The 15,000-nt window shown below is 56.5% G+C and overlaps 1 protein-coding gene across 9 annotated transcripts in view; it reads left to right on the top strand.

The window, feature by feature from the left end:
- The window catches only part of PBX3 (PBX homeobox 3), a 104,953-nt gene that overhangs the window by 83,445 nt on the left and 6,508 nt on the right, over positions 1-15,000 (top strand). For all 9 annotated transcript variants that reach the window (XM_065035361.1, XM_065035357.1, XM_065035356.1 and 6 more), the window contains 3 exons: positions 1,794-2,035; positions 6,950-7,140; positions 9,071-9,206. In XM_065035361.1, the coding sequence (XP_064891433.1) occupies positions 1,794-2,035; positions 6,950-7,140; positions 9,071-9,206 (569 nt within the window). The remainder of the gene's footprint in view (positions 1-1,793; positions 2,036-6,949; positions 7,141-9,070; positions 9,207-15,000) is intronic.

Below are 15,000 nucleotides of genomic sequence, written 5' to 3'. Positions count from 1 at the left end.
TCCATGGAATGGGTGGCGGGGCTGTCCCTGGGACGGGTGGCAGGGCTGTCCCCAGGATGGGTGGCAGGGCTGTCCCTGGGACGGGTGGCAGGGCTGTCCATGGAATGGGTGGCGGGGCTGTCCCTGGGACGGGTGGCAGGGCTGTCCATGGAATGGGTGGCGGGGCTGTCCCTGGGACGGGTGGCAGGGCTGTCCCCAGGATGGGTGGCAAGGCTGTCCCCAGGACATGTGCCAGCGCAGGACCGCACCAGAACAGTGCACAGTGTTGGCAAACCTTGCTCATCTGTGGCCCTTGCACAGGCAACAGAAATAATTTAAAGAGATGATGAGACGTTTTTATTATTCCTGTGAAATTATATGGAATTATAGTTTTAAACGAAGGTGACGGGTTTAAAATGTGTATTTTAGAGCAAAATGAATGCTGTGCTTTTGTGAGCTTGGAAGGCTGGCGGGCAGGGGTCGCCTCCCGCCGTGCCCGGCCTTTGGGACGCAGGGCGAGCTCTGGGCGCTGCTCCCGCCGGCGCAGCAGCGGTGCTGCCGGTGCTCAGCACACACGTGGCAGCTGCGGTGGTGCTGGCACAGCCGGCACAGCCGCTCGGAGCCCGCGTGGCTGTGAGGAGCAGCCACAGGCGCCCAGCAGCAGAGGTGCCAGCAGCAGAGCCCCGTACCCGCTCCATCCAGCACGGATACTGCTCCTCAACAGATTTAGAGGTTAATTGGGCTGGGATGTACACGGTTGCGTTACGTCTCTAATGGAAATGTTGATGCGAGAAGCCACGGCTCTGGTGATTTTTGTAGTACTGTAATTATTTTTAAACTTTCTTTTTGGCGCTGTTGATAGCAGCTTGGCAGCGTGCCCGCGCGACCTGATTAAACTTACAAATTGTCAGCCTTGATCTGTGGGATGCAGGAGGGATTGCTGACTGAGCACCACTTTGGAAATTCTCAATTTGAAACAAAAATTAGATTTTAAGTGTTGTTCCCAACAATACAGCGCAGGAGCACCGGCGATTTTAAACACGCACTCGGTATCCCAGCACCACGATAGTGACCGGATTCCTGCACAGCGAGGGGAAGCCAATTCCTCCTGGTGTCTCGGCAGCCGGTGAGCGGTGGCTGTGGGGCGGGTGCAGCCCGTGCCAGCCATGGTCCCGGTTCGGTCTCCACCTCCTCCCTCGTCCCCTGTGGATTTTGAGCCGTGGGGAGCGGCCGGTCCGTGGGGTTGGTGTGGTGGGAGCGGCAGCACCTCCCTGCTTTTCCCCTGGAGTCCTGTACTCGGGGAGCCAGCAGCAGCTTTTGCCCCGGGCAGTTTAAACCAACACTTGGAGCTCACAGGAGAGGTGGTGCAGGTCTCCCTAAGACTAACGTAGTGCTTAGATCCATTCAGAAGGAAATGAGAAGCAAATCAATTCTTTCCAAATAAATAATGCACTCACTTTTACCACATGGTCTCGCATCAAAGTGATATAATGTGTAAGATAATGCCAACCTTGCGCAGATTTAGCTCTGGCTTGGAAAACAGCCGGAAGGTGTGTCTGTACTCATGCAAATACTGCTTTAATACTTACAATGAAGTGTTTAAAGATTCTGCACGGTCCTTTAAAAGCCTCCGGCAGATGTTCCTGCTCCGTGTGGGAGCCGAGCGGGTCCTGCGGCGCTGCCGGCACCCCGGGCCGCGGCTCAGGAGGGTGCTGGTGCGGGTGCCCGCGGGCCGGAGGAAGGGCCGCGGCAGGGCCGGGCAGACGCAAGAAATACTGACTGTGTTTTCTCTTGTTCTCTCTTTTCTGCCCAAGGTTTGAGCATCCGAGGAGCCCAGGAGGAAGACCCTCCCGATCCCCAGCTAATGAGACTAGACAATATGCTTCTGGCAGAAGGAGTCTCAGGTCCGGAGAAAGGTGGGGGATCAGCGGCAGCAGCTGCAGCCGCAGCAGCCTCTGGAGGGTCTTCAGATAACTCTATTGAACACTCAGATTACAGAGCCAAATTGACCCAGATCAGACAAATCTATCACACAGAGCTGGAGAAATATGAACAGGTCAGACATCAGCCTCTTGTACATGTACCTGCTGCTGCTTCCTCCGCTTGCCAGCGCCCACCGCTGCCCCGGCCCCGGCCCTGTCCCTCCCTCCCCTCCCACCCCTCTCCCCGAAACGAGCTGCGATGCTTCGGGAGTCTGTCCGGCGTCCAGGAGCCCCTGGCTGGACCCAGGACGTGTGTCTTGCATGCCTGAGTGTTTTCTGTTGTCTGTAGCCACGTACTCGCAGCACCCGAGCCCGTTTCTCCCAGCCCAGAGAGGGAAAGTGGGGGAGTGTGTCTGTCACTCGGTGCCACTTTGGTGCCCCAGCATGAAGTGTGGCAGGGCCGGTCTGGCGCTGCAGGGAGCGCGGGCAGGCGAGGGCTGTGCCGGGGTCTGAACCTGCGGGTCCCGGTGCAGGCGGCGGGAGGCTCCGAGGCTCCGGCGCCAGGCTGAGCCGCGGCACATCGGCAGTAGCTGGCTGCAGGGGAGCGGGCGGCGAGGCGCCGGCACAGCGCTGGGCCAGGGATAGGAGATACAGAAATCCCAGTGCAGGTGGACACCGGCACTTGGTGTCTGGGAATGAAGAGTGTGCTGCAGAGACCCCTGGGTTTGCGTTCACCACTGGGACCCACTGAGCTGCCACATTTGCCGCTCCAGCGGCACCGGGAGCCGGTGCTGGGCGCAGCGTGGCTCCTGCCCACGGACTGGGGGCTGTGCTGCCCCAGCTTCCCTGTCACCCACGGGAGAGACTGCTCAGCCTCCTCTCTTTGCTGGTTTTGCGATGAATAACGGCATCAAAGGGGAGATGGGGAGGGAACAGTGGCACGAGACCCCTGGCCCTCGCAAGCTCAAGGCTGGCCCTCCCAGAGGTGTCCTGATAAAGCTTGTGAACCCTGAGCCTCATCAGCTCAGCGAACCTCATCAGCTGGTGCTTTCCCGAGCTGAGCCAGGGAGGTCCTGCGCTTGCCCCCAGCCCATCACGGTAAAGCGTCGGGCTGTACAGACCTAAACCACAAACGCGATGGGGAGGCAGCGATAAAACCGCTCAAAACCACACTTCCCCTCCCAGCATCTCCAGGTGGGCAGGGCCCAGGCACCTTGGTAGCTCTTTATTTTAGAGTTTCCATGTTTTCATGTGAAGAGCCTCTGAAAGGTCCCTGGCTGCTTGCTTTGCTCTTTCCTGCCACCAGAAACAAAGGCGTGGTTGGTGACAGCCAGTGTCAGCATGGGTGGAAGTGACGGGATCGTGGGGAGCCGGTGCTGGCGTGGCTCAGGTGCTGGTGGCACGGCGCTGTTCAGGTGCTGGTGGCACGGCATGGTTCAGGTGCTGGTGACACTCGTCTGTGCTGCTTCTTTCACTGTTTCGTTCAAGCAGTGAACAAATAACAGGGCAGAGCTTTGTGCAAATCTCCTTTTCTCCCCCAAAATGGCCTCCCCCCTGCACCCTCCGAGGAGCCACTGGGCCCTCCTGGCGCTGCCAGGCCCTGTGTGGCGGTGGTGCGGGATGGCAATGGGGATGGCCATGGGTTAACGAGCGCCATCCAGCAGGAGCATGTCGTGAGAAACCACAGGGACACAAGGCTGCAAAGAGATCTGCGGCCAGAGCAGCTGCAGGTCGGCACTCACAGCCGTTTCCTGGCAAGTGTCCTTTGACTCTAATAAGTTTAATGATGTGGGGGAAGCAGCAGCGTTTTTAGCCCTGTAGCTCCATTTACAGAGGTTTCGGCTGAAATGTCACAGCCATCCGTCCACACCACAGGAAACTTTGGAGGATGCTCAAGTGCTGCTGGGAGAAGGAGAGCGAGGTGGAGCGGATCTGAAGCATCTTCGCTTCCCCGTTGATCCTGACACCCGGCAACGTCTGCTCGACAGAAATATGATAATTTCCCCGGCCTGGCAGCAAACTGTCTCCTGCCGGTTTGTCTCAACACAGTGCCCGTCTCTGCAGCCGACAGGCAGCTGGGACTTCGCAGCTCCGTCTCCAGCGGCTGCAGGTTCCAACACGCGGGTCCCTCCTGCAGCCGGCACAGCGCGGCCCCACGCAGGGACACCCGCCGCGCAGGGGCACCCGCCGTGCAGGGGCACCCGCCGCGCCAGGGCCCGCGCCCGCCGTCCCCGCTGCCGGCCAGGAGCCCCCGCGGCAGCAGGAACCGGAGCGCCTGCTGGAGCCGCTTTCCAGGCAGAGTTTGATCCTGACGCTTGTTGCCAGTTAGGGGAACGCGCTGGGGAAAAAAAGGCAGAGAAATGGAAAGTGTGTCACGCCATCACACAGCTCTCCCCTTGCCGTGCGCCGGGAGAAATGGCCGTACACAGGCAGCTCCTTCCATAATTTACAGCTACTATAATAGAGATGACATATTGAAAGCTATCTTCTATAATTACACTGAAATACATTTTTTGCTGTAGGCAAAAGTGCTGTAAGGGTCCCAGGCCTCCCGGAGCAGCTGGGAACCTGCTTCCTGAGTTCACAGATGTCTTCTGCATTCACCCCAACGTGGGGTGAAGTGTGGCTGCTCGGGAGGTGCCGGCAGCCCCTGGAGCGCTGCCCGGCGCTCGGCCCCTCCGCGCTCTTTGGGGCCATTGTCTCTTTCTCCTGCCCTCGGCTCAGAGTCGTGATGAAGCATTAAGGGAAGCAGGAGCATCCCCGCTCCTACAAGGTTTCTGAGCAGGTTAACAAGGCCATCACTTATAAACTGACATTATTAATAATGTCTTGGGCACCAAGCAGAGGCCTGAAAAATAGTACTGGAAAAGGGATCAAGTAGCTCAGACGCTATAAATAAACAAGAGAAAACAAGACAAAGCATCAGCGTGTGCGGAGCTGACCCCGCCGTGCTGCACTGAGGCAGCTCTGCAGGTGGGAGGTGCTGCCGGGACCAGTTCCAGCTGGGCCCCGAGCAGCCGCAGCCACCAGCGATGTCTCCTCAGGCAATTCAGGTGAATTAAGGGAAAGATTTCTGCTTCTTGAACACAAGAAACTTACTTTAGCTTTGAAAGATCAAATTTTTATACTAGATTTGTGGAGAAATATTACTCATAGAAAAGACATATCCGAAAATATTTTTCATTCAACAGTTGCAATTTTTATTGCGCTTTGAAACTGAATTCCCCAGATCTGCCAACAAGGGGGCGCGTGGCAGGCCGGGCGCCTGAAATCGGTTCTTTCGGTGCCAAATACTTGGATTCAGCTGGATCTGTAGGACAGCCAGAGCTGCCCTTGTGCCTCAGGGAGGGAGTTGCTGCATTTTGGTGCCGTTGTCACCTCTGTGCGCCATGTGCAGCCGTTTTGGGCTGGAGGGAGGAGAGCAGGTCACCTGAAGGACCTGCTGTCCTGGGGCGAGCGGGGCTGGCGAGCAGGACAGCGTCTCGTCGCCTCTGAGAGCTTCTCTGCCTGAAACCCCGCAGGAGAAAGAGAGGGAAAATGCAGCTGGGAAGCGAGTTTGGGATGCGTTGGACTCTCAGGCTGGAGCTGGGGGCACCAAGGTGGGCAGGGAGCGGCAGAGTGGCGGCCCCGCGCCCCCGAGCCCCGGCACCACACTCCCGAGCCCCCCACATGCTCCCGAGCCCTGGCACCGCAATCCCGAGCCCCGCCACGCGCTCCTGAGCCCCGGCACCGCGCTCCCAAGCCCCGGCACCGCGCTCCCAAGCCCCGGCACCGCACTCCCGAGCCCCAGCACCACACTCCCAAGCCCCGCCGAGCGCCGCGCCAAACGGGCGCTGCAAGGATGTAAATTAGCCTGTAATTTACTTTCAGTAGTGTAAAGAAAAAAAAATCACTTTGCCTGAAGTGTATGCATCTTTCTTAAGGGTGTACCCAGATTTTAATTATCTAAATGTAAATACTTAACGAATTTTACTTAGAGTAATGAGCTAAAGTGCACACTACATAAATGAGATGTTCTAATTAATCATGTATGAACTACTGGTTTAAAGAAAAGCTATGTGAATTCTGCGAATGTTGGGCTATTGCCAAATTGCTAATCAGCATTTGCATTCATAGATGGCTTCACTTAATAAGTTGTGAGACGTTCAGCAAATGTTATAGGAAATTATGAGCTTTTAGATGCATAAACTTTTCACTTTTAACTCCTTCCCTTGCACAATCCATTGAAAGGCAGACGAATCCCTGAAAATGGAGTTGTAAGACAAATTACATAGATCTTTTTGAACCTGGTTTTAGAGAAAAAGGGAGCTGGAGTCAGAGAGATACATAACATATGGGGTGTGGACGAGGCACTTGCGCTGTTTCCTCCACGTGTTGTACGGGCTGCTGAGCATCGTGCTCATCGCCCGTCCCGTTGGGCGCAGGAGCCGGGATCCCGTGACCGCGTTTGCCGGCACCACACGTTGGTGGCACCTTCCAGCCGGGATGCCAGTGTGACAGCCACTTGGTCGTGCGGGGGCTCGGGTCAGGCGGTGGCTGGTGATGGTGCAGCCCGGGCGGTTGTTATCCTTGTGTCTGTTCACCTGCATGGTCTGGGATGTGAATGATGGCTCCTCGTGCCTTCCCTTCCCCGATGCCTCGGCAGCATGGTGTGGGCCAGGCGCGGCTTAGCCGAACCCCGCTCGGAGGGGACACGGGGTGCTCAGAAAGGTCCTGGGCTCCTCTCCTACCCGGGCAGCTTTTCCCAGGCTTCGCTCCTCGGCTGGTCCCCGCTCGTGTCCCCCTGCCCGCAACTGTTCGTGCACCATCCTGCCCCTCTCCCCCCGGGCACACAGGACAGAGCCCGCTCTGCCGGGGAGCGCGGGGGAGCTGAGCGTGGCCACTTGGCTGCCGTGGGATGGTCTCGGTCTCACCTCTGCGTGTGCGGAGGGGATGGGGCAGCGCGAGAGACCCCGGCGCCCCGGCATTGCCTCCCCCGCGGCCAGGCCCGGGCTTGTGTCCTCGTGGGACAGCACAGAACAGTTTCTAAGCTCGTCTTTCCTTCACAGGCATGTAATGAATTTACCACACATGTGATGAACCTTCTCAGAGAACAGAGCCGGACACGTCCCATTTCTCCCAAGGAGATTGAAAGGATGGTGGGCATCATTCATCGAAAATTCAGCTCCATCCAGATGCAGCTCAAACAAAGTACTTGTGAAGCAGTAATGATTTTAAGATCAAGGTTCCTTGATGCCAGGTGAGGCAGAGGCGAGTCCCTGCGGCCGCTCTGGGAGGGGGGGACGATTGCTGGGCAGCCCTGGGGAGCTGCTGGGAGAGGCTGCTCCGGCGCAGCAAACAGCTCCAGCTGCGGCGGGTTCCTGCCCAGCGCTGCCAGAAACACTGGTGTCTTTTCTACGTGCTTAGTGCAAAGACTAGGCCTGTTTGCCTGATGCTTGCCTGCTTACCCTGCTCATGTGGGAGTCGCATAGGATTTGTGCAAAGGGCTGTTTTGTCAGCCCAGCAATTATTTAAATAGCTGCCCGTGCCGATGTCTCGCAGCACGAGGCCTTGCAAAACACTGACCCCGTCACGGGAGCGCTGAGTTCTCTGGGAGGGCTGTGCCCGCGGGCTGCGGCTGAGCTGGTTACAGCCGTGTGTGCCCCAGGGAAGAGGGGGACCCTGTGTGCCAGAGCTGCTGGCCCATCTCCCGGCAAGCTGTCACCCGACTGGAGGAGACAGCACCTTCCCAGCCGCTCGCAGCCAGCACACGCGTCCCTCGGGCACCTGCGTCTCTGCCGGAGCTCAGCACCCGTCCCTGCAGCCCATCGGCCTCCGCAGCAGGCTGTGCTTACTGCAGGCTGCGAGGACGCAGACAGGTGGGGGTTAAGAGGAGGTTTATAGGCACAGCCAAATCTGTTTGGAGGCCCTGATGAGGTGGGATCTCGATCCCCAGCCCCATCGCTCTCCACAGAGCAGGACCCCGGCAGCTGGCAGAGCCTGGCGGAGCAGCCGGCACCACACAGAACCTCGCGGAGCAGCCACCTCCTGCTTCACACCTGAAAGCTGTGAGCACCTAAACAAGAGCAAAATAATTTTATTAACAAGGAGGTCACTGGCAGGTGTGGCAAATTAGGGTAATTACAAACAGTTGGAGGAAGCGTCTATGGAGAGCTCCAGTAGCTGCAAAAGGTAAAGCTTGCAGATGCACATTTTAAGTGATTTCTTTAAAAAGGAGGAAGGTAAATAAGGCAAAATGAGCGGAAGCACAGTAATGAGATAAACATAGCTCTAGGGAGAGTCTGCCTGCTCCAGGATACAGTGTAGTTAGCAGCATGGTGATACTGCTGGAGGAGAGCGCAGGGGATTGCGCTCGCTGCTGCTGGCCTCGGGCACAGGCAGTTTGATTGCAACCAGCCCTGAGGGGCAGGGAGCTCCGCAGGAAATGTTTAACGCTTTCCAGAGGACGTTCTGGGGAGCAGAGCAGCCGCTGGGGCTCGGAGGGACGGCACCGCAGCTGCCACTGCTGTAACCCGCGCGGTGAGTGTGCAGCGGGCTGGCTATGCCGGAGGGGCTGTGCCGCTCCCCGCGCGCCGCTGGGCTGTCTGTGGCACGTGCCGGGTGCCATGCCACAAGAGGCTTTGCTTTCCGGTGAGGGTGTGCACTGCGACACCGTCCCACCTGCCGCGAGAGCCCGGCCCTGCGCAGCCCTCGGCAGGAGGGTGCACAGATGGGTCTCCCTCGCAAAGCCCTGAAAGCCACTTATGGGCTGGCGGAAGCCAATTAGCTCAGTGAGTGCTACGTGAGGACACAGCGGTGGGGCTGCCCGTCCTCCTCCACCGCGCTCGCCCCACACAGCTGTGCAGAAGCCCCAGCTGACCTGCTGCTGGAGGAAGGCGGGTTGTGAGGCTGGGGCTGGGTGGCACACGCGGGCTGAGGGTGCTGCCCCGCTCTGTGCCCTGCCTGGCCCTTTGTCACGTTTTCTGCCCCAGCGCACACGTGTGGTCTGTGCAGTGTGGGGCAGAGCCCAGCCTGGGCACAGCCGCCCCGGTTGGGTGCCGGCAGGGCTGTGGTGCTGCCGTGTGCTGCAGCATGGGCACGTGAAACAAGGGTTGTTTCCACCCAGCCGACCCTGCCAGAGACCTCTGTGCATCTGGAAGAACAGCTGTGGTTTTCTTCTCTTGTTTCAGGCGGAAAAGGCGTAACTTCAGTAAACAAGCCACAGAAATCTTGAATGAGTATTTTTACTCCCACCTCAGTAACCCCTACCCCAGTGAAGAAGCCAAAGAAGAGCTGGCAAAGAAATGCAGCATCACAGTATCGCAGGTGAGCGGCGTCCCCCGTCCCCAGCACCCCAGCCTGCGCAGTGCCCTCCCCGGCACAGCCGCCGTCCCCTCCGGGCTCTGGACGCGCCTCCGCGCGATCTGGAGCAGCTCCCTGCGCCTTTGTCATCCCTTCAGATTTACTTTGTTGGCCGCGGCAAGGTTGGGCAGGGCGGTGGGACGCGGCGGCGCCGTGCGGAGCGGCAGCGTGCCTGCCGGTGGCCGGGCCTGTGCTGGGAGAGGAGAGCGGTACAAAGATGAGAGAGAAATAAAAAGGCTGTAAGGTTTGCACCCTACTTTACAGCAGCTTTCCCTCTGCGTGAGCAGTAAGATTCCTTGCTGAGCCGTACTGGCTGTTACGCATTCGTTAAAACTTACTGTTATTTCGGGAGAAGGCCAGTTTATTGACAAGCATATAATGTATCTCTATAGATCAGAATTTCTTTGATTGCTTGAAGTTGTTTTTCCAAGCCAGCCAGAAATTCAGCCTCTTGATATACTGAAGTGACACAAGTGGTTTCTCTGTAGCAAGAATGAAAAATGTATTAAGCAGATTTGCTCCTTTTATCACATGTAACAGATGTTCTTGTGAAGTTAATGTAAGAGAATCAACATCTCGCTAATCAGAAACGCGCACTGTTGTTGGCTACAGCTGCTCTCTGAACAGGCCAAGGTGCTTCCCAGCTCCGGGCCGGTGTGTCGCGGTGATGTTGAGGCCGGTGACGCTGCTCCACGAGCTTCTTCGCCTCCCCTTCACCACTTCATAGCTTCAAAAGCAAAGCAACGCTTTGCGTTTCTGGCGGCCCGTACATGTGACAGAAAGCCAAGGGATTCCCGCAGTCAGCGTGGCTCCCAGGGCACGGCGGCTGGGCGGCGGGGCGCTGAGCGGCGGGTTCGGGCTCCGCGGTGCCGTGCCGTGGCTGCTGTGCCATGGCTGCTGTGCCATCTCCTCCCGGCTCCAGCAGCTCTGCTTATCAATATTTCAGGCCCTTTAGAGGAACAGTGCCTGCGGCGAATGTGTTAACTATTAATGACTGCAGGCTGCAGTATTGGCATTATTAGCAATGCAACCTTTAGCTTTATAATTAAGACCTGAGTTGAGATTTACTTTATAGGTCTCCCTTGAATGTATGAAAAATTCAGGCACTTTATTGAAGACTTTCCGGTGAAAGGCCGCCCCGCTCCCCCCGTGCGATGTTGCTGACCTGCCTTTGGACGCTCTCGGTACAAGCCCCCGCAGACCCGCCCTGTGCCGCGGGGCCGGCGCACACGTGTCTGCTCTCCCTGCGCGTTCCGCGGCACCAGCGGGTCCTGCGCTCTGCGCGGGTGGGATTGTCGGTGCTGGGGGTAGGGGATGGAGGTGGGGACGGTTTCCCCCAGTCCACGCACAAGTGGCTGTGCTGATAGGCTGCAATACAGTCAGTAGGTGGGGTCCGAACGTCTCCCCGCGCGAGCCAGCAGCCTGTCTGGCATTAGGAGAGGCAACGCCACCAGCGCCGACTTGGACAAAGCAAAAGTTCTTCAGCTCTCTGGCAAAATGTGACCGGGAGAGCCGACGCGGCAGGGAGCGCGGCAGGGAGCGCGGCAGGGCTGCCCCAGGGTTGTTCTCTGCAGCCGGCGGGTCGTGCCCGCCAGAGGAGCGTGTGATCCGCAGAGTGGACAGATACAGGGCTGGATCTAGATGAGGCTGAAGTGAGTGAAGGAAATGAGGTGGAACGTTTGAGAAACCATAACTGATTGCTTCTAGTGCTAATAGATCTGATTTCTTTCTTAATTGTTTGTTTGATAAGATTTCATGTAGGTGTTGTAGAATGAAATAAAAGGCAGGCAGATGGTCCAAAAATGTAGCAGCAGCAGTGAGCCTGTGACATGAGTATAGGTTTGTCTCTCTAACATTGAATCCAAGTGTGAATTAGCTGCTTCTTGACTCCGTTGGGAGGCCCGGTGAGCGCCGGGAGTAGCGGCATTGTGTCCTGTGTGGCACCGCGCCGCGTCCTGGCCTTTGCCGTGGGATGTTGAGCAGCCCGGGGCCAGCGCAGTGCCCACGGCCACACGGGCAGTGGCGGCCGCAGGCGCGGTTTGGGGCCATGGCCGGAGCTTCGCGCTGGCGAGATGTTGATGGCCAGGGAAACCTTCGGTGATGGGGAAGCCTGGGAAGGGAGCTGCGTGTCCTGCAACCCGGAGAGCCTGTGTGGGAGGGACAGCCCGTGGCTGCTGGGTGCTTCAGTTCTGATAAACCCGCTGTCACACCTGGAAACGTGAATGCTGTGAATATCCTAATCTGGGCTTTTGGAAGGCGCTTTGACAGACTGCATGGTGGGACTGAGGGGTTAGCTGGTATTCGCTAGGTCAATCTGGGCTGGAGTCGTCTTGCTTTGCACTGAAACGTGTATATTTTTGAGGCCATCTAGCAGAAGAGCTCTGGGCGCACACTGTAGAACGGCCCGGCGCACGCTGGTGCCGCAGGGGTCGGAGGATGCAGTCCGGGGCTCGGGGTGCATCGAGCAGTCGGTCAGCGCTGGCAGGAGCAGCGTCGCGTGGGGTGAGCAACGGCACCCGAGCGCGAGACCGAGCCGCACCGCGCACAGGGCTTGAAACCCCCGAACACGCGTTTCCAGCATGGACCGGGGTCCCGCAGACCCGGCCGTCCCTGGTGCAGCCCGTGTGCCGTCTGTGCTGCGCCCGCAGGGGCAGAGAGCCGGGAAAAACAGAAGAAGAGTTGACGGCTGCCTTTGCAAACTCCCCGAGGTTGTGGGTCGTGTTTGATGAGAGGCTTTGTCCTTTCCCTGGCTGAGCCAGGCTTCCCCCGCAGCCTCTCCGCACCGTGATCCAAGGTGTTTTGTTCTTGTACTGTCAGTGCCTTGTAAATGCTGGGGGCAGATTCATGGCAGAACATTTTCTCCCTCAAACACTTAATTAGTGAGTGTTTTGGGTCGTCCTCCCCCCCGATTAAGCAGCTCACTGGAAATCTTGCTGCTATAGCACTTTACTGAGCGGCAAAGAAAATTGTCTCCCAGAGTCGTTTAGGTGCAGATGGGAGATAGATGGTTTCAGTTTTGATATCGGTGTTTAAAATAATATGTAGAGAAGATTTTTCAAGAAAAGCATAAAGACAAACTATTAAGATGAACACCTCGCACAATTTCATTTTTAAGAGTATGGAGAAGGTAATTCTTGGGAAAAAAATGTCCTTAACAGAGCCCATCGTGGGCTGTAATTTAGAGCTACCCGATCAGCACGTGTTCGAGGGAGATAAACTGTGTCATCCGTTCTCCCTTCCCGTGGCTGCGAGGCTGATGTTTTATACTTTTGCAGATGAGCCTCTTTCAGGGTGTCATGAGCAACCATCCGTCTATGGCGTGGGCTACGGAGAGGGCAGAGCCGTTGCTGAGAGCGTGGCAGTGGATTACAGCAATAACATTCTTCACTGCTTCAAACAAAAGAAGGATGTGCTTGACAAAGGAATGTATTTAGAGTTCTTTTAAGGAAAGAACGCAGAAGCTGGTTTGCAATGCGGCTGCTGCCCGGCTGCTTCCCAGCCTCTTGGCTTCTGGAGCAGACACGCAGGGAGAGGCTCTGGCCATTGGCTTCGGGTGGGAAACAGGAGAAAAAAAGATGCGAGCTTAATTCAGTGGTCCAGAAAGGTAAAATTCTTGGTTTTACATCATGTGCCATAATTGTGTGACATAGATCTTCAAAATTTTCTATTTTGCGCCATATGATTAGGCGTGGAGGGTAACCTGCGCGCTACAGGCACTTGGAAACACGGTGGCAGTGTTTCCGTGACCCGTGGGTACGTAGCTCGTGGTTTCGCGGTGGCGCTCCCGCCAGCTGCGGCTCCCGCGGCGCGAGCGCGGCCGATGCCGCCGAGTCCGGGCAGATGCGAGCCGGCCCGGCCCTGATCCCACACCAGGCTCCTTGACGATTTCAGTAATAATTTATTGTCTTTTTATTTAACATTGCAATTAACATGATAAATAAGTGCAACAGTATTGTTTGAAATGTAATATACAATTAAGCCCAATTAATTAATCGGCCTTCAATGATCAGGAGGAGAAAGATGTTCATTGTTGTTTTTATGAGAAGAGATAGTTTGTTTTAATGACAAGTGTGTTGTGAAGCAGCTCGCGATGGAGACAAGTTTGGGTTTTGGGGTGAGCGTGGGGCTGGGCGAGGAGCCGGGGGGCACCCCCGCACCAGCACCCCCGCACCAGCACCCCCGCAGCCCGCGTGGCCCTGGCACAGCGCCGGCGGTGAATCCGGCCCGAGTGCTGCCTGGCGGCAGCCCCTCGCGGTGTGCCGGGGGCAGGGAGCCCCGCGGCCGGGAGGGGACGTGTGCGGTGGCCGCGGTACCCAGGGGACGCTGCGGTGTCCCGCAGCCCCGGCCCTGCGCTCTGCTGGCGCACAGGGCATGCGCTTTAATCCCAGGAATAGTTTAACGTTTCTGGATATTCATTTAGATGTGGTGTGCAGGTTAAACATAACGTACGATCGCTGCTCCTCTCATTGCTTCCAATTAAACCTTGCTTGTTAGTTTAACCTCTAGGTAATCCCATCAAACAATTGATGTCAAGGAAACACTGCCCACAGTGGCTCTGGATGAGTGGCCATTAATTTTAATTGCCTTGATATTAAAGATTAAGAAGTATTGGGACTAGCAGAATGGAAACGATCTGATGTCAAGCAAATCCACTCACTGAGGCTTCCCCAGGCTGCTGGTGATATTAAAATTTTACTGTGAGAATTAAATAAACCTTTATTAGTGATGGCTGTTGTTTGATTGGTCCAGGGGCGTGCATAAACAGAGGGGTCTCACACACATCCGTGGACAATACAGTCAATGTACAGAGATTCCTCAATTATGAAACTGTTAATAAAGCATAATCTGATTGTCCACAATAATTATTTGCTAGGTTTCATTAATGTATTATTGCTTCAGTGACTGACAAGGTAATATTAAGTGCAATATATAGAATACAGTGGAGTATTATCTAGGGAACAGAATGTGTAAGGTACCTTTCCTATTACTGTTAAAAGCTAGAGGCTTTTTATTAATTGTGTTTAAACAACAGCTATAGCTACAGAAAATACAGCGGGATTTGTCTCCTGCCCGCACTGCTCTCCTCCCCTTTACCTGCGGGTTCTTGCAGAAGCTTTTTTGTCTCGGCAGCCTTGGCCGTGGTCCGTGTTCCAAACAGGGTTTGTTGTGTGGGAGCTCGGTGACAGCAGCTGCAGTCAGACAAAGGCACCGAGGAAGGTTGTACGAAGTTTGCTGAGCGGCTCCGGCATGGGCTGGCGCTCGGTGCCCGTGCGCCACCTCGGCCGCGTTCCCTGTCCTCAAAGGGAGATGACAAAATGACGTTTCAGCCACTATTGATTTATACGATTCCTTTCATTTTCAGCTGACCACACACGATTCTGTGAGTGGGCTGCCAAGGTTGTTCCAGCCCAAAAATAGAGAACAATTGCTCGCGCTGCCCGCTGGCCCTCGCGCAGGGTCCCCCCGAGCCGCTCTCGGGCCTCCTCTGGTTCCACTGGCAAATGGCTCAGGGTGGGAGACCACAAACCAGCCCCAGGGCGTGTGCCGGCAGGAGAGCGCCCGGAGCGCCGGTTTGCCAAAAGAGCAGCAGAGCCAGGTCACTCTCATACCTGTGGTGGTATTTAACTGGTCCTCGGTTACAGCCGAGTCACCTGGGGCACCCGGCAGATACGGGCTGGGACGGGGACACGGGTACGTGCTGCACCCAACAGGACATCTCAAAGGGATTGTGCTTTGCCGCGTCCAGCGCTTCATGTCC

The sequence above is a fragment of the Columba livia genome, chromosome 19, assembly GCF_036013475.1.
Source record: "Columba livia isolate bColLiv1 breed racing homer chromosome 19, bColLiv1.pat.W.v2, whole genome shotgun sequence".
Classification (NCBI taxonomy): domain Eukaryota; kingdom Metazoa; phylum Chordata; class Aves; order Columbiformes; family Columbidae; genus Columba; species Columba livia.
This window is presented reverse-complemented; position numbering and strand designations above follow the sequence as displayed.